The 20,878-nt window shown below is 39.4% G+C and overlaps 1 protein-coding gene across 3 annotated transcripts in view; it reads right to left on the bottom strand.

The window, feature by feature from the left end:
* ABCB11 (ATP binding cassette subfamily B member 11) overlaps positions 1 to 20,878 on the bottom strand; it is a 168,032-nt gene that overhangs the window by 52,634 nt on the left and 94,520 nt on the right. For all 3 annotated transcript variants that reach the window (XM_081582601.1, XM_081582599.1, XM_081582600.1), the window contains 5 exons: positions 14,399 to 14,486; positions 13,004 to 13,137; positions 9,895 to 10,066; positions 6,150 to 6,274; positions 4,015 to 4,189 (listed from right to left, as the gene is read on the bottom strand). In XM_081582601.1, coding sequence (XP_081438727.1) covers positions 4,015 to 4,189; positions 6,150 to 6,274; positions 9,895 to 10,066; positions 13,004 to 13,137; positions 14,399 to 14,486 — 694 coding nt within the window. The remainder of the gene's footprint in view (positions 1 to 4,014; positions 4,190 to 6,149; positions 6,275 to 9,894; positions 10,067 to 13,003; positions 13,138 to 14,398; positions 14,487 to 20,878) is intronic.

Raw genomic sequence — 20,878 nt, 5'->3', positions numbered from 1 at the left:
ATATCTTGTAATAACCTATAATGGAATAGAATCTGAAAAAGAATATATATATATATATATATATGTGTGTATATACATATAACTGAATCACCTTCCTATACACCTGAAACTAACACAACATGGTAAATCAACTGTACTTCAATTAAATAAATGAAGTAAAATGGAATCTGTGGCCCTTTGGAAGAGGTTCAGAAACAGGAAAACAGTGCTTAATGGGTTGGGTCCCAGAACCGCAGAAATCTGGGCTCAAATCCCATCCTCTGCTACTTGGCATATAATTCTCACCTCATGGCTCCATCTCATTTTTAAGTGGTGACATAATGGCATCAGTTACAGAATGAAGTTGTGATTATTACACATGGTAATTATAATTAAATACTTCACTCAGTGCTTGACGCCTTGTATACACTAAATAATGCTCCTCTCTATTACTGCTGTTACTTTTTCATTACCTAGTCCTGAAACTCAAAAGGGGCATGAAAGAGCAGACTTCAGCACCATTCACTTCCCTTTATCTTTTTTTGTAATAGATCACAGAGAGCGGTTTTTGTCCATGTACAAGTGATACTAATTACAGCCATTTATGTGAGCTACTTACCATTTAGGTCCAATTACCATGCAGCCAATAATGATTTTGTGCATCACAAAATGTGTTAGATTAACCTAATTGTTAATTAGTTTAGTGGATTAAAAACACTCAGCTCATGCAAACTCAGCCTTTATAGTTTGCAGCTCAGAGTATGGCCAATAAAGTGCAAGCACATGCAAGAGAAAGAAAGAGGAAGAACCAGAAAGGGAATGCTTACCAATGATTATACTGTTAAAGAATGTCTCTCATCTTCCCAGAGAAAAATTTCTTAAGATGTAAATGGTGGCTTACAAGGAGTAAAAGGTGAGGTTAGTAACTGATGATTAAACGTTAGAGACATATTACATACCATGTCTACACATAGTAAGTACTCAAGAAATATCAGCTGAGAGAAGGAATTCTTTATAGAAGGTATACAGTGGCCTATAATACACCAGGCAGGAAACTTGAAGCTGAAAACTTGTTAAATGAGTTAAACAAGGTTGCCATTAGACTGAGGTAGCCTTAATGCCTTAGCAGCTTATATAAGCCACCAAAACCTAAGCCTGAATGCCTCAAGGCTAAGAAATCAAAACCTAAGGACAAAGCTAAATCACGAACAGCCAAAGAGGCTTTCCAAAATAAGGCAACTACCTCCCGGAGTTAGGTAAAATTAATGTCCATTGACCCGGTGATGCTATCTAGCCACCTGGTGTGCTGCAGTCCATGGGGTCACAAATAGTAGGACACAACTTAGCAACTAAAACAACAACAAAATAAGGCAATTACTTAAGCTACAGCCAGCCGAATAATTTCCTGGCTTTGCTTCCTACTCTTCTCTTCTCTGTTTAAGTCTTTTCCCTAACTTCTATTAATAGAACCCCTTTAGCTACCACTGGTTTGATGTGCCCAACTGGAATTATTTTTGCTCAAATAAACTCCTAAAAATTTAAATATGCCTGAATTTATCTTTTAACAAAACCATAAAACTGGATCCTTTCTAGAGAGATTCACCAAGGATTTTATTTTTTAATTCAATGGTTCCAACCGGGATTATGTATTTTCAATTTACCATTTTCTCATTATTCCCTCTGAAACTGTTATTTGTGAACGCTTCTCTCCTCTACTCACCGTCAAGGAATCATAAGAAGAATGTCTTTTCTCAATGAATGCCTTTCTGCAGAATGAGCAGATACAAGCTGCAGAGACTGAAGTCAACTACAGGTATTTCTAGTTTGGTAAAGTCGGAAGTTCTTAAGAGTCATTAGGTCAATAAACAAAAAGACTTTACAGTCAGATTTTAGACCTGCAGTAGTTTCACTGGCTTTTCAAATGTGCAAAGCTGTATTAAAGTTATTAAGTGTTTAAATTAACAGTAACACTTTCCATCTATGCTATCCCTTTAAGGTTTACAAAACATTTTAACATGATTCATCATATTTAATTTTTTTAAACAAAGTTCAAGTGATGCCAACTATTTATCTTTAAAAGAAAAACTAAAATTTATAAAGTCATTCTTAATGGCACTTCCATGGTGGTCCAGTGGCTAAGACTCCAAGCTCCCAATGCAGGCGGCCTGGGTTCAACCCCTGGTTAGGGAACTGGATCCCACATGCTGCAACTAAGAGTTCAAGTGCCACAACTAAAGATCCCATGTGCCACAACTAAGACCCAGTGCAGCTAAATAATAAATAAATATATTTTTAAAAAGTCATTCTTAGTGTATTATCAGGTTGTTAATGAAATAAAGTCAGTGGCTTAGGATGATTATGGCCTGACCTCTAATAATCATTTCTATTTGCAAACAAAATTTCTATTCAACCTTCCCTAGATACGTATTTATACAAAAGCAGTAGGTCTCAAATTGCCTTCTTCTGGCTAGCAAATTTCTGGTATACGAGATTTTGGTATTTTGCATTATTTAATTTATGCCTGTGCTACAAGAATCTGGAGCCAATTTGTTTTAAATCTTGTATGAAACCACTTGCATGCCTCTTAAATTAATATACTTTATTGAATAATTAATAGACCAAATGAAACATATATTTCTTGTTTTACCTCTCTGACCTCATGGAGCTTACTGTGTGAAGTTGGGAATGGATTGGAACAAATATAAGTAAATGCAAGTGTTCAGATGCATTCAAGGACTCTAAAGGAAAAGTTCAGCAAGACATGCAAGAGAATACAAGATAGGATGATGGGACTTCCCTGGTGTTCTAGTAGTTAAGACTCTGAGCTCCCATTGTAAGGAACTTGAGTTCTATCCCTGGTCAGGAAACTAAGATTCCACATGCAACAGGGCAAATAATAATAATAAATAAAAGCCTTGTAAACTAAAGATCCCATACAGTCCCAGGGACTGTAGCCTGCCAGGCTCCTCTGTCCTTGGCATTTCCCAGACAAGAATACTGGAGTGGGTTGCCAGTTCCTTCTCCAGGGGTTCTTCCTGACCTAGGGACCAAACCCAGGTCTCCTGCATTGGCAGGCAGATTCTTTACCACAGAGCCACCATGGAAGCCCCAAGGAAAGGCTAGCACTTAAAAAAAAACAACAAAAAAAGATTGGATGATCATGGAACACCTGACTGGCTAAGTGCCATCCAGTTAAGAATTTGAACAAGGACAGGAGCTATAAAGGTGGCAGGGGGGGAAGATTTGAGGATAGCAAGCAAGAGGAAGAACTTCCCCTGACCCCAGCCACACCTGGTTACCCTGCTCTTCACAGTCGAGGGCCCTGTCCTCTGTAGCATATAATACCATTGTCATTACACAGTGATGTGATTATTTAGTTATTGCTCACCTGCCCCCACTAAACTGTAAATTCCATCAAGGCAAAGATCACACTTCTTTTGCTCACTATTGAATCCTCTGTACTTTGTATGAATCTGGCATATAGTAGGTGCTCAATAATTATTTCTTGAAAAAGCAACTGCAAAGATATTGGAAATTAAAGTAGCCAAGACATTAGCTACAGCTTGGCTACAGTGCAAGTGAGAAATAAAATATGCCTGTATTACCTGTTCAGTTGAGGGTATTATTGGCTTCATATTTTAGTAACTCATTTTATTTCACAACTATGTCCAGCACATATCTCATGCTATTATTAAGCTCAACCACATAAAATTGTTAATTTTTAGCTGAGAGACCCCGACTTTCCATTTTCATGGCATATTATCTTTTGGACTCAGTTAGAAAAGTCATTGTTTTACAGCTATAAAATCTCCCATTGATTGAAAAGCATTAAATTGTGAATCTTATCAACTCAAATGCTCAACATCCCTTTATTATAAAAGTCATAAGTATTGCTTGTATCTGCAGATGGACTCCATCAAATCACTGAGGCTGTCCTCTCTCAGACACTAATGGAATAAACAAAATGCCTTCTCTGTGGACTTTTCTGAGATACAGGCAGGAAATGTTCTGTCTAGGCCATCAAGATGGAAGTACCTGGACAAGAGCTCCTGGTGTATATTCTTCATCATCCAGGACAAGTTTGGAGCCGTACCAGAAGGCCAGCGCGTAACACAAGAAGATGAGACACCACATGAATCCAGTAAAGAATCCCATCACTATCCCTTTTCTAATTCCCCAGCGCTGGGCAAACACAAGATTTTTCTCATACCTGTGAAGAGAAAACGTTTGAGTCTATTTTAGCAACAGCAGCTTAAGTTAAAATGTTTAAAATAGGCCACAATGCAGTGGTTTTAATCAATGATAATAAGATCACTCCAAACACAGAGCAGCTGTAGGGAAAGAAAACAGCAATCACATCTGTGTAGTTTCTTAAAATTTGTTTCAAGCTGGCATTGACAACGTATTGATAGATGTTGCCTAAGAAAGTCTCATAGTTGATGACTTCTTGGATGAGCACAATGGGGCGAGTTTTGCCCCCAGGAAAAAAGAATTTTCAACAAAAAGATTTGGACATGAGAGATCCAGTACTGTTGTTGCTGGCCAAAATCATCACTTTATCTGCCGACTGGAGCTGAATAAGAAAATACAGAGACAGAATTTGGAGGAAATAGAAAGCTGACTTTAATTCTTAGCCAGCAGAGAGAGAAATATAGTAGGCTCATACCTCAAGAACTGTGACCCCCTCCATGAGGAGTCTAGGGGCTTATATAAGATGAGGGCTTGCAGTCAAGAGCCAGTGATGAGAAACAAAGGTGTTAGGATCTTGTTCAAAAACATACGCTAGCGTCAATAACCCAGTAATTGAGTTTGGCAGTTCCGTGGCTCTGTGGCCTTCTTCCTGATATGTAAAAAGAAGAGCTACAAGGGGAAGAGGGTGTTGCAAAGGTAAGCAAAAGATAATAGGTGTGATATGTAACTCTTGCAGAGTAAGGGGGCAGAAAAGCAAACTTAGTTATAGATACTAAGAGTTAGGAGCAGTTAAAGTTAAAAAAACTAGGAATGTTCAGGTCTTCTCACTGTTCTCTTTATCTTCTTGTCCTCAGGAAAGAGAAAGAAAAAAAACTGATTCCTTTTCTTTACTTTTCACTGCAACACTATTTGAGTTTGAATTCTTTTATTAAGTCATATGGTATGGAAGATAATATCTCTCATAGTGGAGGAAATAGGCTATTGAAAATTTTTATGAGAAATAAGGTAAACTTATTTTTCCACAACCAAAAGAAGCAAAAGAGAAAAAAGAAAAGAGGATAATTAGATATTGTAAATCCTATGTTATTTTTCATTTGGCGAATTTGGTAGCAACTGAGAATGTGACCATGCTAGATCTACAACATATGAAATAAGTGTAAGTTGGTGGCTATTTTATAGAATCAGTACCTAGAACTTGATAAGCACTCAATAAATATTAAATAAATGGAAAAATAAACAAAAAGTTTTAACAGTTGTGTTGTTTTGGCCATTTAGGTTTTGATATTCATTAACAGTTATTATCTCCTAGAATGATGGTCTATAATATATCAATGTCAAATTTTGTTTGATTGAATGGAAATCTTGGACTTCAAATGAGCATACAGTAGCTAAGTAAAACACATTGAATAAAAAGCTATTCAATAAAAATGTGCAGAATTGCATTTTAAATCTTGTAGGCTTTTCCTTAATGGCAGAAGACAGTGGTTTAGACTGGCATGAAGTGTGTTTGGGGTGTGTGTACACACACATCATCAGAGTTTGACATAAATATCCAAACTAAAATGGCTTTTTAAAAACCACCAACTACATCATCTGCAAAAACACAGAGCTAAAGGTTTGGGAGTCTTTTGTAAGTGTTTTCACCAATCTCATTACTTTGCTTAGCTATTTCTTGAACAAAAGCTCCCTCTGGGTACCATAGCTAGGTGAATCTGCCACTTTATACAAAATGGAGGAAGATTCAGGGTAGTGTGCAGATCAACAAACTCCAAGGAAGTGTCAGACACTTCAATTAACTAGCTTTTCTTTCTTTCTTTCTTTTTATTTCTTACTCCCTTTTTATTTTACTTTTTGGCTTTGCTGCGAGTCATGTGGGATCTCAGTTCCCTGACCAGGGATAGATAGAACGCACAGCCCCCGCACTGGAAGCCCGGAGTTTTAACCACTGATTCACCAGGGAAGTCCCTCAATTAACTAACCTTTCAACCTCTTTTTTCTCACCACCAAAAGCAGCCACTGTTCGAATAGATGATATGACTTCATCAGCAACTGAGCCGGCTTTGGCATAGGCCTTTAATTCATAGTCGGTAAATCTGGACACACTCTGAAATCCAAAAGAAGAAAATAAAATGTGAAGACCAGATAATTAGGTAAGTCACCTTGTCACTCAGTGGTTCATTTAGCAGAGAAAACAGCTGGTATGGCTTAAGACAAAACTAGATTCCCACTGGAGCAATGTTTACCAAAGAAAGAATTTGGTCCAAGTTTGAACCATGTTAAGCCTCACCTGGGCTTCCCTGGTGGCTCAGTTGGTAAAGAATCTGCCTGCAGTGCAGACCACCTGCAATGCCAGAGACCACCTGCAATGTAGGAGACTCGGGTTCGATCCCTGTGTCAGGAAGATCCTCTGGAGAAGGAAATGGCAACCCACCCCCATGTTCTTGCCTGGGAAATCCCAGGAACAGAGGAGCCTGGCAGACTATAGTCCACTGGGTCACAAAAGAGTCAGATAAGGCTTAGCAACTAAACCATTACCACCACCAAGCCTCATTGATGGATGTTTGTTGACATATCAAAATAATTCCATTAAAAGTCAGCTTCAAAAAACCTCTCACAGATTAAGTCCCAAATAGAGCATTCTTTGGGACCACAGCATTTCAGTCATCATATTAATGATGTTTTCAAGTCAAATTGTCACATTTCATTACTATTGGCCAAAGGCCATGTTACAGTTTACAAATACCAGATACAAAGACCAAGGCCCATGCAGGCATCATATTGGTTAGAATATAGAATAAGAAAGAGATTCTGAGCAGCCAAACACATGATATGATATGCACAGGTAATTCCAAAGGAGAAAACTTCAGATAAATATTACACCACTTTGACTCTACTGTAGGGGTTCAACTAACTAGGTTTGCTTTTCACAAAAAGAAAGAAAAAGACATTGCACTTAATATTAAACAAATTACTTCTTCTAAAATTGAATTAAGTCCTAGTTAGAATCAACCACCAAAGAATTCCCTGGCACAGGTTAAGAAACAAGAAGGGGAGAAAGCAAATGTTGTGAAAGATTAACTGACTCAGAAATCCAAAAATATATATAGTACCCAGACTAAGGGAGTTTATATTCCAAGTTTTTCCAAAGTTTTAGCAGCAAAACTTTCATCAAACAAAATGTTAGAATTTTAGCATACAAGTAGTATTTTATTCCATTACATTTATTTCAAAAGATTGAAAAGGCAACAATAAAGTGAGACTGATTTGTCAACAATAAAATTTGAATTTGGTTAGTATGGATGACATTGCAGTTTTTACCACAATCCTCTTCTAATGTACTTCTGAAATATATAGAGGTAGCATGTTGTTGCTATTTAGTCGCTAAGTTGTGTCCAACTCTTTTGAGACCCCATGGACTGTAGCCTGCCATGGGATTTTCCAGGCAAGAAAAATGGATTGGGTTGCCACTTCTTTCTCCAGGGGATCTTCCCAACACAGGTATTGAACCTGTGTCTCCTGCATTGGTAGGTGGATTCTGAGCCACCAGAGAAGCTGATAGGTAGCATAGTAATGAGAAAATTAAGTAGTTGCAAATGTTATCAGTTTTTATCATAAAATGAAAAGTGAAAACGTTAGTCGCTCAGTTGTGTCCAACTCTGCGACCCCATGGACTGTAGCCTGCCAGGCTCCTCTGTCCATGGAATTCTCCAGGCAAGAATACTAGAGTGGGTGGCCATTCCCTTCTACAGGAGGTCTTCCCAACCCGGGGATCAAACCCTGGTCTCCTGCATTTCAGGCATATTCTTTACTATCTGAGCCACCAGGGAAGCACATTAAAGAATCTCTTAATACTTCAGCTAAACTGATACAGGGGCTTAAAAGATGCATATTGGCAAATATCATGTAGTCTACTGTAAATATAAAAGTCAGAAAAGGCATACAAGACCCACAATCATTTCTAATATGTCATATATTGCCCCCTCCACTATTTTTCTGTTCTGCTTTTGAATTGAGCTTTGTAAAATTGCTCACATCATTTTACACAAACATGCACAGACCTGAATTCAAGAAGAAACCAGTGCGGAACTACAACATTCCAAACTGGTGACACATTTACAAGAAGTTGAAATATGGACACTGAGATGACAAGAGAAACTGTGCTTTGAGCCTATTTGAGACCAAGTAAGCCAGGCTATGTTATTGGTCTCCAACATGTTAAAATGTGACACATGAGCCATTTGAGGATGATTATTAATCTATGCTGGGTTTGAAGTAAGAGATTAAATATATTTAGAGGGGAAAAATGCTGAATCAAATGTTTGCAGAGTTCCCAACAACCCTCTGGAAAAGTTGAGGCTTTCCTGGAGTGCAACTGGAAAGCACTTGATAGGAAAAAACTGTTGTAAAGCTTGCATGGTTCAGTAGATTGAGAAAAAAATAAAAGCTAGTATCTCTTTAGCAATTAATTCTGTGCCTGCTGCTGTGCCAAGTGCATAACATGGATAATGCCTTGAGTCATCACAATGACTTAGGGGGTATTAACTTTATTTTAATGAGGAGGAAACTGACATTTGACAGGTTAAACATATTTTTCTTGAGCCAAGTGATAGAGCCAGATGGTGACCTAGTTAAGTAGGGTGAGCTCTTTGCTATTGTCACTCTGTATTACCTGGTATGTGTTTGAGTGATATAGCCAGTGGAGGGTAGAGAATATTTTGCTAGAAAATATAGTCATGGAGATTGGTACCTGTTGCTCAGTGATGTGAATGTGTGTGCGGTTTTTCACTTAAACTCTATTCTCCTTTACAGCAGATTACTAGTGTGCCAGATCCCATGATGTGTTATCTCATATGACTGCTCTCAAAGTAAAATGAAATAATTTCTCAATCCTCGAGAGTGTTTTTTGGGGGGATGACCCCAAGTTCCTACTCCTACACTTTTTCCTGACTTGCATACCTGGGAAATGGAAACTGACTGGGATACTTCTCTGAATGAGTCAGATAGCTCTCTGAAACTGATCACATGGGGTGGAGAACATAGTGTGATTGCAGAAATCTCTTGTATGTGCTTGTTACTGATCCAAGTATATTTGCTGGGTCTTTCTGAGGGAAGCATCTAAACTTGGGAGACCACAGAAGCCATATGTACACTAGACAGTGGGTGGGGATTTGGAATCAGGCTTCCTTGAATTCGAATCCTGTTCTGTCTCTTGCTGGCTGTGCAGTTCTGTAAAAGTCCCTTTACCTCTCTGAGCCTCCGTTTCTTATATTTAAAATGGCATTAATACTTTATAAGATTGTTGTAAAGATTATAGATCATGTCATGAAGCTCTTAATAATGCCTGGCAAAATAGTAAATGTCCAGTTAACACAGTTATTATTGGAGGAGAGTATGGCAACCTACTCCAGTATTCTTGCCTGGAGAATCCACATGGACAGAGGAGCCTGGCAGACTTCAGTCCATGGGGTCACAAAGAGTCAGACATGACTGAGTGACTAAGCACATTTTTAATATTACTAATACAATAATATGTATGTTATTAAAACAGTCACCTTTAATAATGGAATGTTATTTGATACTGAGTAATAATCAAACAAAATAAATCAGTGTAGTGATAATGATGTTAACTAAACACATTCTGGAGAAGGGCAACAAGTTTCACATTTTTGGCTGTTTCTCAGTGCAAAAGTCTTCCCATGGAGAGAAGTGATAAGACATTCTTACCAGACCAATGATGGCCGCTCCAATCCCAATGAGAGGGCTGACAGAGATAATAACCAAGGTCAGTTTCCAACCCTGGTAAAATCCCATCAGGAACCCAAAGATGCTCGTGGTCATGCGTTGAATGAAAATAGCCATTTGGTCAGCAATGGCATCATTGACCTTGTTAATATCACTAGAAACAAAAGAAGCTTTGATCACCAAAACTGAATTTGGTCAATTCAAATACCTTGCCCAGAAAGTTTAACCTTTTTTTCTAAATGCTCCCATTTCTGTATCCCATTGCCCTTGGGAAACTTAGTAGCTTATCATGTCTTGGAAAATTTGCTGTAGTGTGGGAGGTCATTAAGCCTCTCCCCTCATAGCCAAGGGAGTTTGTCCTTTAATCCAATTTTCCAAACTGATGTTCACTCAACATAGGCAAAGGCTTTTGGAAACCATCTTATTTGTCTGTTTTTCTTTTTCAGCATTCGAAAAACTAAGATCATGGCACCTGGTCCTATCACTTCATGGCAAATAGATGGGAAAACAATGGAAAGAGTGAGAGACTTTATTTTCTTGAGCTCCAAAATCACTGCAGGTGGTGACTGCAGCCATGAAATTAAAAGACACTTGCTCCTTGGAAGAAAAGTTATGACCAACCTAGACAGCATATTAAAAAGTAGAGACATTGCTTTGCCAACAAAGCTATGGTTTTTCCATTAGTCATGTATGGATGTGAGAGTTGGACTTATAAAGAAAGCTGAGCACTGAAGAATTGATGCTTTTGAACTGTGGTGTTGGAGAAGACTCTTGAGAGCCCCTTGGACTGCAAGGAGATCCAACCAGTCCATCCTAAAGGAAATCAGTCCTGAATATTTATTGGAAGGACTGATGCTAAAGATGAAACTCCAATATTCTGGCCACCTGATGTAAAGAAATGACTCATTTGAAAAGACCCTGATGCTGGGAAAGATGGAAGGCAGGAGGAGAAGGGGACGACAGAGGATGAGGTGGTTGGATGGTATCACCAACTCGATGGACATGAATTTGAACAAGCTCTGAGGGTTGGTGATGGACAGGGAAGCCTGGCGTGCTGCCGTCCATGGGGATGCAAAGAAGTGGACATGACTAAGTGACTGAACTGAACTGAACTGAAAGCTAACATCTTGGTCTGACATGAAGAACCCTTCTTTCCTTTATATATGATAAATCTTTTCAGTCTCAAAGTTCTACTCATATATCATCTATTTCATAAAAATTTATATAATCCTCCAGGGAGAAGTATTATCTTCTTCCTGGTGTTTCCATAGCAATGTGATTAATCTGTGTGTGTATGCTTAGTGGTTTAGTCACATCTGACTCTTTGAAACCCACTGAACTATAGCCTGTCAGGTTCCTCTGTCCATGGGAGTTTTCAGGCAAGAAATGCTAGAGTGGGTTGCCATTTACTCCTGCAGGGGATCTTCCTGACCCAGGGATTTAACCTGTGTCTCCTGCGTCTCCTGCATGGCAAGCAGATTCTTTACCTGGTGAGCCATCAGGGAAGCCTCCAATTAATCTGTATACATGTTTTCATGTATGTGTACGTAATTATTGCTTCCTGCTTATAGGTAATATAAGGGAGTGGTTAACAGTCCTGACTCTGGAGCCAGACTCTGAATTTAAGCACAAGCTCTTCTCAGGCAAGTTACTTAATCTTTCTGTGTCTCAGTTTCCTCATCTATAAAATGGGGATAATAACAGAACCTACCTCAATAGGTAGCAATCAGGATTAGTTAATATATGTCAAGTATGTAGAACAGTGCCTAGCATATTGTAAGCGATCAACATATATTAGCTCTGATTATTTGCTATGTAAGTTCCTTGAGATCAGGAGTTCTGTGGTATACCTTAATGTCTTGCACAGGGTAAGTGCTCCAGAGTACTGGTTGACAATAATTACATTAAATTCATATTCCTACAAACCTTCCATAATCTCTTGTCCAGATGGAGCAAACAAGGGTCAGGACTTAATAGCAAAAGGATCTAAGATATTACATAGAGGTTAGACAATTGTATTCTAACAAGAATAAGTATCTATTCAAAGTCAAAGTAAGTAAAGGCAGAATCAGTGCTGGAGACTAGGGATCCCGATATTCAGTCTGCTTTTATTGTCACGACACTGCTAACTTTCTTTCATGGGACCTCAAACTTCAATAAGGTTCAATAGTTTGCATTACTCAGGGCTTGGCTCATTCAAAAATTACACGGGGTTGGGGGAGGGTACTATTAATGACCCAAACTAATATTTAGATATGGGCTTCGTGGGTGGCTTAGTGGTAAAGAATTCGCCTGCCAATACAGGAGATGCAGGTTCAATCCCTGGATCAGGAAGATCCCTTGGAGAAGGGCTTGGTAACCCACTCCAGAACTTTACCTGGGAAATCCCATGGACAGAGGAGCCTGGCAGGCTGCAGTCCATGGGGGTCACACAAAGTAGACATGACTTAGTGACTGAACTACAACAAGTTATTTAGGAATAAACTGGATTTAAATTCAGTTTTCAGCTTAAAACTTTCTCAAACTATTTTGAATTTTTTGCTTTTGTTTTTATGTGCAGAAATTATATCAACAGACAAAGAAAGATATTAATAATTCATTCTGATTGTATTATTTTCCTTATGGGGACATAGATTGTGACATCCCTCAGTTTTTCCTTTCAAGGCCAAATAACCCTACTTCTTTTAAACTGTCTTCTATAATACTTCATTTCTAATATTTTAATCCAGGACCTACAAACCAAACTGTCATATCCAAGCTTTCAATTTTTAATAGTCATATTTGATAAACCGTTGCCTATGAAAAAGTCATGCTACCTATAAAAGCCCAACTTAAGAGACAAAATGCAGCAAAAAGAACTGAAAATGTGTCTCTAATTGTCATTAATTTAGAAACAAAAGTTTCATTAGAGAAAAATTACACATCCAGTAAAACATTCTACCAGGGACTTACCTGGCAGTCCAGTGGTTAAGACTCCATGCTTCCACTGCATGGGGCACAGGTTCAATACCCTGGTCAGGGAACTAGATCTCATATGCCCTGTGGTGCAGGCCAAAAAAAGAAAAAGAAAAAAATCTTACCAACCACTTACTCAGAAAATCTTGTATTCAGCTCTCCCACTGAATTGCAGTCAAACCATCCAATTTCCATCCTCATTATGCTCCTAAAGTAAAATTTTCTCATTTTCTGTATCTGACGAGCTGCAGCGATTACCCAAAAGCATATCTGGAAATGGAGCAAGGAATGTTTAGCATTGTGATAAGAACAGGCATTAATTCCTTCTCTTTTCATTAGAAAATACTTTCACTAGAACAGCTGGAAAAAAGAGGAAAGTAATTCACAACATGCCTCTTGTTCAGAACTGAAGTGTGAGCTCTGACATCTGCAGCTGAGAGTAGAGACAAGTGGAACTCTGTGAACAGGGAAGCCAGAGACTCGGGTTTGAATCCAGCTTGACCATTTTCAGAGTTAACCTTATTAACTTTCACTCTCCTCATGTGTAAAAGAAGGCTCATCACACCAAAAGTAAATTATTGCTCTTAAATCACTATCTTGCATGCCACTTTCAAGTAAAGTTTTCTCCTGAGAGGCCTGCCAATAAGCATGCATGCAGAGTTTTCAACCCTGGAGGAGGATATGGCAATCTACTCCAGTATTCTTGCCTGGAGAATCCCATGGACAAGAGGAGCCTGGTGGGCTCTGGTCCAAAGGGTCACAAAGAGTCAGACACAACTGAAATGACTTAATATGAATGCCTGCAGTTTTCAAGCTCTTGGACAATGATTTTCAGAAAAAAAGTAAGACAAAATTATGACATAAGCAGGGAATCTTGCCTACAGTTTCCCTCCCAAGCAAAAGAAACCTGTCATTAAAGCTTTAGTGCCAGGATGGTGGGGGTAGGGGAGGTGGAGGGGTCAGGATTAATGCATTTCTCTTTATAACTAAAACTAACTTCCTGGAATTCATAAGTGAATGGACAGGAGGGGGAATTTATTATTTTCTCTACATGAGAAGTCAAAAGATAAAATGTTTTTCTTCCTTAGTAAGAGTTAAATAACACCAAGCCCTTCCATAACTGAAATCTAGAATATGGGTTCAGTTTACAGAATTTGGGTTGGGATTCAAGAGAAAAAAGAAAGTCAAGCTTGCTTTCCTCCAATTCCCCACATCCGCTTTCCATAGGGACTCAGCCTCCCTGTATGAAAACATCCACGACTACTTCTGAATTTAGAAGAGAGCGTGAGGCAGGGAGGGCAGGGGAGGTCAAGACACTGAAGCCGAGTGTCTATTCTCTACCTCTCCACGCAAGGGCCCAGATCCTCCTCCCCAGCTGGGAGGAAAAATTCTTTCCATCCTCTTCATTCCCCTGAAATAAAACTGTAGTCCTTGGGGCTTCTGAATAACTTTAAAGAACACATTTTGCATTTCATTGTCATGTCTTTGAACCCAGATGTTGATCTATAAATAAAATGCAGGTATCACTAACTTGAAAATATCCTGTGACAAGCACGCCGACAGCGACGCCAGCATAGTAACTGGCAAAGTTGACCATTTCGGCTTCAATGTCCAGAAACCTTCAAAAGAGGGGAAAAAATGGTAAGACTCACAGGTAGGATCTAGCTACCAAAGATTGCCTTTGTGCGTACAGAGGATTTTAAAATACACATATTATATATTTAAAATATGCACATTGTATGTTACATACATATTATAAATAAAATGGATAAATTCTGTGCAGAATTACAATCATTCCAAATCCCCAAGCAGACCCCACAGTAACCATCATAGCAAACATGCCTAGCTCCTTCGTGTTTACAGGTAGAGATGTGAAGGTTGTGTAGTAATTAATAGGCAGTTGTGGGAAGACAGGGGACCCTAGATGGCAGCCTAGAGCTCTGTCTGCTGAGGCCCCTTTCACTCATGGTCATTACTAGTGAAAGCACAGTCACAGCTGGAGAAAGATTTCAAAAAGCCAGACCAGTGTCTGCAAAGGCACTGGTATAGAGATGTGTGCTGTAAATCAGGAGGCTTATGTTACCTACTTTAGGTAACAACTTATGTTATCTACTCTAGGTAACAACTTTTCAACTCCTTCCTCTCGGAGTAACAGTGGGAGAGATGTGTGTGTCATTCTTCCCATTGTTTTGTTGTTGTTTAGTCATTAAGTTGTGACCCCATGGACTGTAGCCTACCAGGCTCTTTTGACTATGAAATTTTCCAGGCAGGAATACTGGAATGGGTTGCCATTTCCTTCTCCAAGGGATCTCCCTAACCCAGGGATTGAACCCACGTCTCCTGCATTGGCAGGCAGATTCTTTACTGCTGAGCCACCGGGGAAGCCCCTGTCATCTTCCCATAGAGAGAGAAACAATTTCTTCACCAAGTCTTTCGGCTGACCAGAGCCCAGGAAGCTTTGCTCTCTAGGTCAATCTCTAAGGTTGAAGTCAAAGAACTTGTGAGGAAGCAAGAAAGCTATACAGCATTTTCCCATCACAACTATCACATTGTGACACAGGGTTTGGAATTGGCAGGGGCACGAAGGGGAGAAAAAAATGATTCTGACATTGCTTTCGGGAAATAAGAAGTTTTGTCACTGGAAAATCAACACATTGGTTGATGATACATCTGAGCCACAGAGACAAGCTAGATATCCATTTCTTTATAGAATCAGAAAGTAGCATCTTTAGCCTAGATGTTCGCATTCTACCAGCTTTCTGCTTTCTATCAGCCTTCCTTTTGTGACCCAAGTTTGAATTGTTCTCCCTCTACTGAATTCAGACCAAGTATTTAATTATAATTTATTTAATTCAGAACAAACTATTATTCCATGGCAGATTTTATTGCCATTTTGTACTATTATTCAATATTTTTATTGAATATGTTTATTTCAAGTATATTCATGTTTCTCTTGCTAGTAAACTGTGAGTGACTTGACAGCAAAGACTGTTTTCTTTCACTGCCGAGGCCTGATACAATACCTTACACATAGTAGGTACTCAATTGTTTCTAGATTTTTCTTGCACTTGAAAAATACTAAAGAGGGAAACAACTGCCTTAATCTACCCTTCTGACAGTCTCCAAACCAGCTAATACATCTGTGTTTACCACATTCCTAGTTTTTCATGATGATTTAAGGGGACACCTAGAGTGAACAAGATCTAGAAAATCATAAACTTATATACAAGTATCCACAATCAGAGGCCTTTGCAAAACCTAAAAACCTACAAAGATAGAGTGTATAAGGCAGTATTATGAGTATTATGTATATTGTCACCCTGCTTATTTAACTTATATGCAGAGTACATCACGAGAAACGCTGGACTGGAGGAAGCACAAGCTGGAATCAAGATTGCCGGGAAGAATATCAATAACCTCAGATATGCAGATGACACCACCCTTATGGCAGAAAGTGAAGAAGAACTAAAGGGCCTCTTGATGAAAGTGAGAGAACAGAGTGAAAAAGTTGGCTTAAAGCTCAACGTTCAGAAAACTAAGATCATGGCATCTGGTCCCATCACTTCATGGCAGATAGATGGGGAAACAATGGAAACAGTGGCTGACTTTATTTTTCTGGGCTCCAAAATCACTGCCGATGGTGATTGCAGCCATGAAATTAAAAGACCCTTACTCCTGGGAAGGAAAGTTATGACCAACCTAGACAGCATATTAAAAAGCAGAGACATCATTTTGTCAACAAAGGTCCGGCTAGTCAAGGCTATGATTTTTCCAGTGGTCACGTATGGATGTGAGAGTTGGACTATAAAGAAAGCTGAGTGCAGAAGAATTGATGCTTTTGAACTGTGGTGTTGGAGAAGACTCTTGAGAGTCCCTTGGACTGCAAGGAGATCCAACCAGTCCATCCTAAAGGAGATCAGTCCTGGGTGTTCATTGGAAGGACTGATGTTGAAGCTGAAACTCCAATACTTTCCCCACCTGATGCGAAGAGCTGACTCATTTGAAAAGACCCTGATGCTGGGAAAGATTGAAGGCAGGAGGAGAAGGGGACGACAGAGGATTAGATGGTTGGATGGCATCACCGACTCGATGGACGTGGGTTTGGGTGGACTCCGAGAGTTGGTGATAGACAGGGAGGCCTGGCGTACTACAGTTCATGGGGTCACAGAGAGTCAGACACGACTGAGAAACTGAACTGAACTGATGAGTAAAGATTTCTAATGTATAAGCGAGTGCATGCTCTTGGTTTTCTGTTTGTGGAATAAAATTTGTGTGTCCCCAAAATAGAAAACTATAAGCATTTGTCAAAAAGTTTTACTTAGATTCCCTGGGATGCATTTATTCTACAGACTACGTAAGCAGAGGTGAGAGAGTGCCTGTCATGAAAAATGCAGCTTCCAGTCATGGACGAAGGGCGCTGAGCATTGACCCAGCTGTCGGATTTACTGGAGCAAAGTTCAAGTGAATTGCATCACTGTTGGGGGGTGTGGATAGGAACATGTGTGGTTTGTGGTTCTTCTCACTCGTGAGGCACTCCAGAGATGAATCATTAACTCAGTTTTATTTATTCTGCAAAGAGTCATTACAGTTTTAAAGACTACTTGGGAATATTTCTGGGACAACAGGGCAAGCCTATCAGAAAAACTGTTAGGAAGGAAAACAGGAGATTGACTTGGATCCTTTGACTGCACATCAGACTCTTTATCATCTGCATGGTGGAAAACTATCGTGATTATAAAATCCTAGGAAGTATTCTATAAAGTTTATAGATGATTTGAGTGTCTTTCTTTTAAACAGCAAAACTGACATATGCTTACTTGAGTGAATTAAGATCGCCCTGACGTTTGTCAAAGAGAGAAGAGGGGAGAAAAACATCAATTAGAGGGAAAAGGTAAAAACTATTTTATGATGATATGAGGATTCTTGCCTTTCTTTTTATGAAAAATAAGATAAATAAAAGTGAATCACTTAATGACCCTGATGCTGGGAAAGATTGAGGGCAGGAAGAGAAGGGGGTGATAGAGGATGAGATGGTTGAATAGCATCACCGACTCAATGGACATGAGCTTGAGCAAACTCCAGGAAATAGTGAAAGATAGGGAAGCCTGGTGCACTATAGTCCATGGGGTCACAAAAAATCAGACACGACTTAGCAACTGAACGACAGCAATGTATACCAAGGTTTCAGATGTACTAAAGCCTTAGGTTTCTCATTGAAGATACCTAGGAGGTCTTTATGACAAGATGCATTGACCCACCAGAAGCTCTCCTTTCACTAGGGTTTTTATGAACTGTAGGGGTTCTTAAGGGGTTCTTATGCACCGTAGACTCATTAGCATTGACACCTTAGAGCAGGTCCCCAACATCTGGGCCGCATACAGGTACCTCCCATTAGATCAGTGGCAGCATTAGGTTAGAAACAAAGTGTACAATAAATGTAATGCACTTGAATCATCTCAAAACCATCCTCCCCTCACCCGATCCATGGGAAAAAAATGTCTTCCACAAAATCAGTCCCTGGTGCCAAGAAGGTTGGGGACCGTTGCATTAGAGTGAATATCAGTGGCAACCCAACTGGTAGAAATGCATCCATATCCTACTTCCAAAATATCAAAGGGTCCATATTCCTCAATGTGTGGGACATTGACCTATGGACAAATGATTTATTACTAGATGAAAATGCTTTATAGAATAACCACACACTATGAAAGCACATTGCCAGAATGGCTAATGCAATTGTGAGATATATTGCAGAGAGATTATGCATGCCCTTTATCTAGTTTTCCCCCAGTGGTAACATCTTGCAAAACTATTGGACATTATCACAACCAGGATGTTGACTTTGATACAATGAAGAGCAGAATATTTTCTTCATTCAAAGATTCCTGATGTCGCTCTTTGATATCTACACATATTTCCATCTTTCTCACATTTCTGGAGACCAGAAGTCTGAAATCAGCCTCACAGGATTGAAATCAAGGTGCTGGAGGGGGTGCACTTTCTCCAAAGGCTCTAAAGGAGAATCTGTTTCTTCCTCTTGCAGCTTCGGGTAGCTACAGGGGTTCCTGAGCCTGGGACCTCACTTCAGTCCCTTACAGGCACCTTTCGTCTCTTTTTCTCTCTAAAGTCAGATCTCCCTCTGCTTCTTTTTAGTAACCGTCTCTTTAAAAAGTGCTCTTGATTGGAGTTAGGGCTCACCTGGGTAATCCAGTATAATCTCCCCAATCCCAAGATATTTTAGTTAATTATATCTGCATAGACTCTTTTTCCCATACAAAGTAACATTCACAGGAATATCGTAGATATCTTTGGGGGCCATTATTCATCCTACTGGAACTACAGTCAGGGCTTCCCAGGTGGCTCAGTGGTAAAGAATCCACCTGCCAATGCAGGGAAGTGCAGGAGATTCAGATTCAATCCCTGGGTCAGGAAGATCCCCTGGAGGAGGAAATGGCAACCCATTCCAGTATCCTTGCCTGGAAATCTCAGTCCATAGGGTGGCAAAGAGCCAAACACAACTGAGCATGCATGCATGGAGCTACAGTCAAGATATAGATGATAACAAGTGTTGGTGAGACTGTGAAGAAACTGGAAGCCTCACACATGCTAAGTGTTAGTCACTCAGTCATGTCCGGCTGGTTGTGACCGCATGGACTGTAGCCCCCGGGCTCCTCTGTTCATGGAATTCTCCAGGCAAGAAAACTGGAGTGGATTGCCATTTCCTTCTCCAGGGGATCTTCCCAACCCAGGAATCAAACGCAGATCTCCTGCAATACAGGCAAATTCTTTACCGTCTGAGCCACTCGGGAAGCTCATAAAATGGTACAGCCACTTTGAAAAACAGTCTGGAAATTCTGCAAGTGGTTAAACATATAATTAACATCTGACCCAGAAATCCCCTTCCTAGGTATCTACTCAAGAGAAATGAAAACATATATCCATAGGAAACCATGTACACAAACGTTCGTAGCAGCACTTGTAATAACTGAAAAGAGACAACAACTCAAATGTCCATCAACTGATGAATGGATAAATCCACACATTATATCCACACAATAAATGTATTATAGTCATACAATGAAATATTATTCAGCAATTAAAACAAATGAAGTATTAATTTATGCTATTAATACCACATGGATGAACCTTGGAAACATTAGGCTAAGTTAAAGAAGCTGGTCACAAAGGCCCACATATTTTATGATTCCATTTACATGAAATGTTCAGAATAAGCAAATCTACAGAGATAGAAAGTAGATTAGTGGTTGTCTAGGGCTGAGGGGAGGATAGGGAACTGCGGAGTGAAATTTAAGTGATAAAAAATAACAAAAATGTTCTAAAATTGATTGTGGTGATGAATGCATAGCTCTGTGAATATACTAAAAGCCACTGAGCTGGATACTTTAAGCGGGTGAATTTTATGGTATATGAATTAAATCCTGATAAAACTGTTTTTCAAAGTACATGGTCTTCAGTGTCTAACTTCAAAATAGTACTTGAGTGCATAAGATAAATGTATATTGGTAAGAAAATAGACTGAAATCCAAGAGGAAGTACAGACTTAGATTTCTGCATCAACACATTCATGTCGAGTAGGTAAGGACAAACTTCCCAATGGCTGTGGGTCAGCCTCCAAGGAGCCCCTTATTATTTTTGCCTCCTTGTATTCACACTCCTGTGTAGTCCTCTCCCAAATTACACCAGAGTTGGTCTGTGTGACCAACAGAAAATAGCAGAAATGATGGTATGTCACTTCCACAATTAAGTTATAAGGCTTTGTAGCTTCCATTTGAGTTTTTACACTTTAACTGGATTAAAAAAAAAAGCAAACTGCATCATGATTTTTTTTTCTTTCTTCTTTCATTCTGTTACTTTATTATTTGACTACTCTGAGCAAATAAATTCTGAGAAGCTAATCAGAAGGCCTAACATTCTGCCATCCTTCTCAGCCTTATTCACTCAGCCATTTGGAAGGCTCCAGCCTAAAATTCCACCGAATGGATGATATGTC

Source organism: Giraffa tippelskirchi, chromosome 3 (genome assembly GCF_054371585.1).
Source record: "Giraffa tippelskirchi isolate mGirTip1 chromosome 3, T2T-mGirTip1v1.2.pri, whole genome shotgun sequence".
NCBI classification, from domain to species: domain Eukaryota; kingdom Metazoa; phylum Chordata; class Mammalia; order Artiodactyla; family Giraffidae; genus Giraffa; species Giraffa tippelskirchi.
The sequence above is the reverse complement of the archived record's forward strand: the minus strand, read 5'-3'. Positions and strand labels throughout refer to the sequence as shown.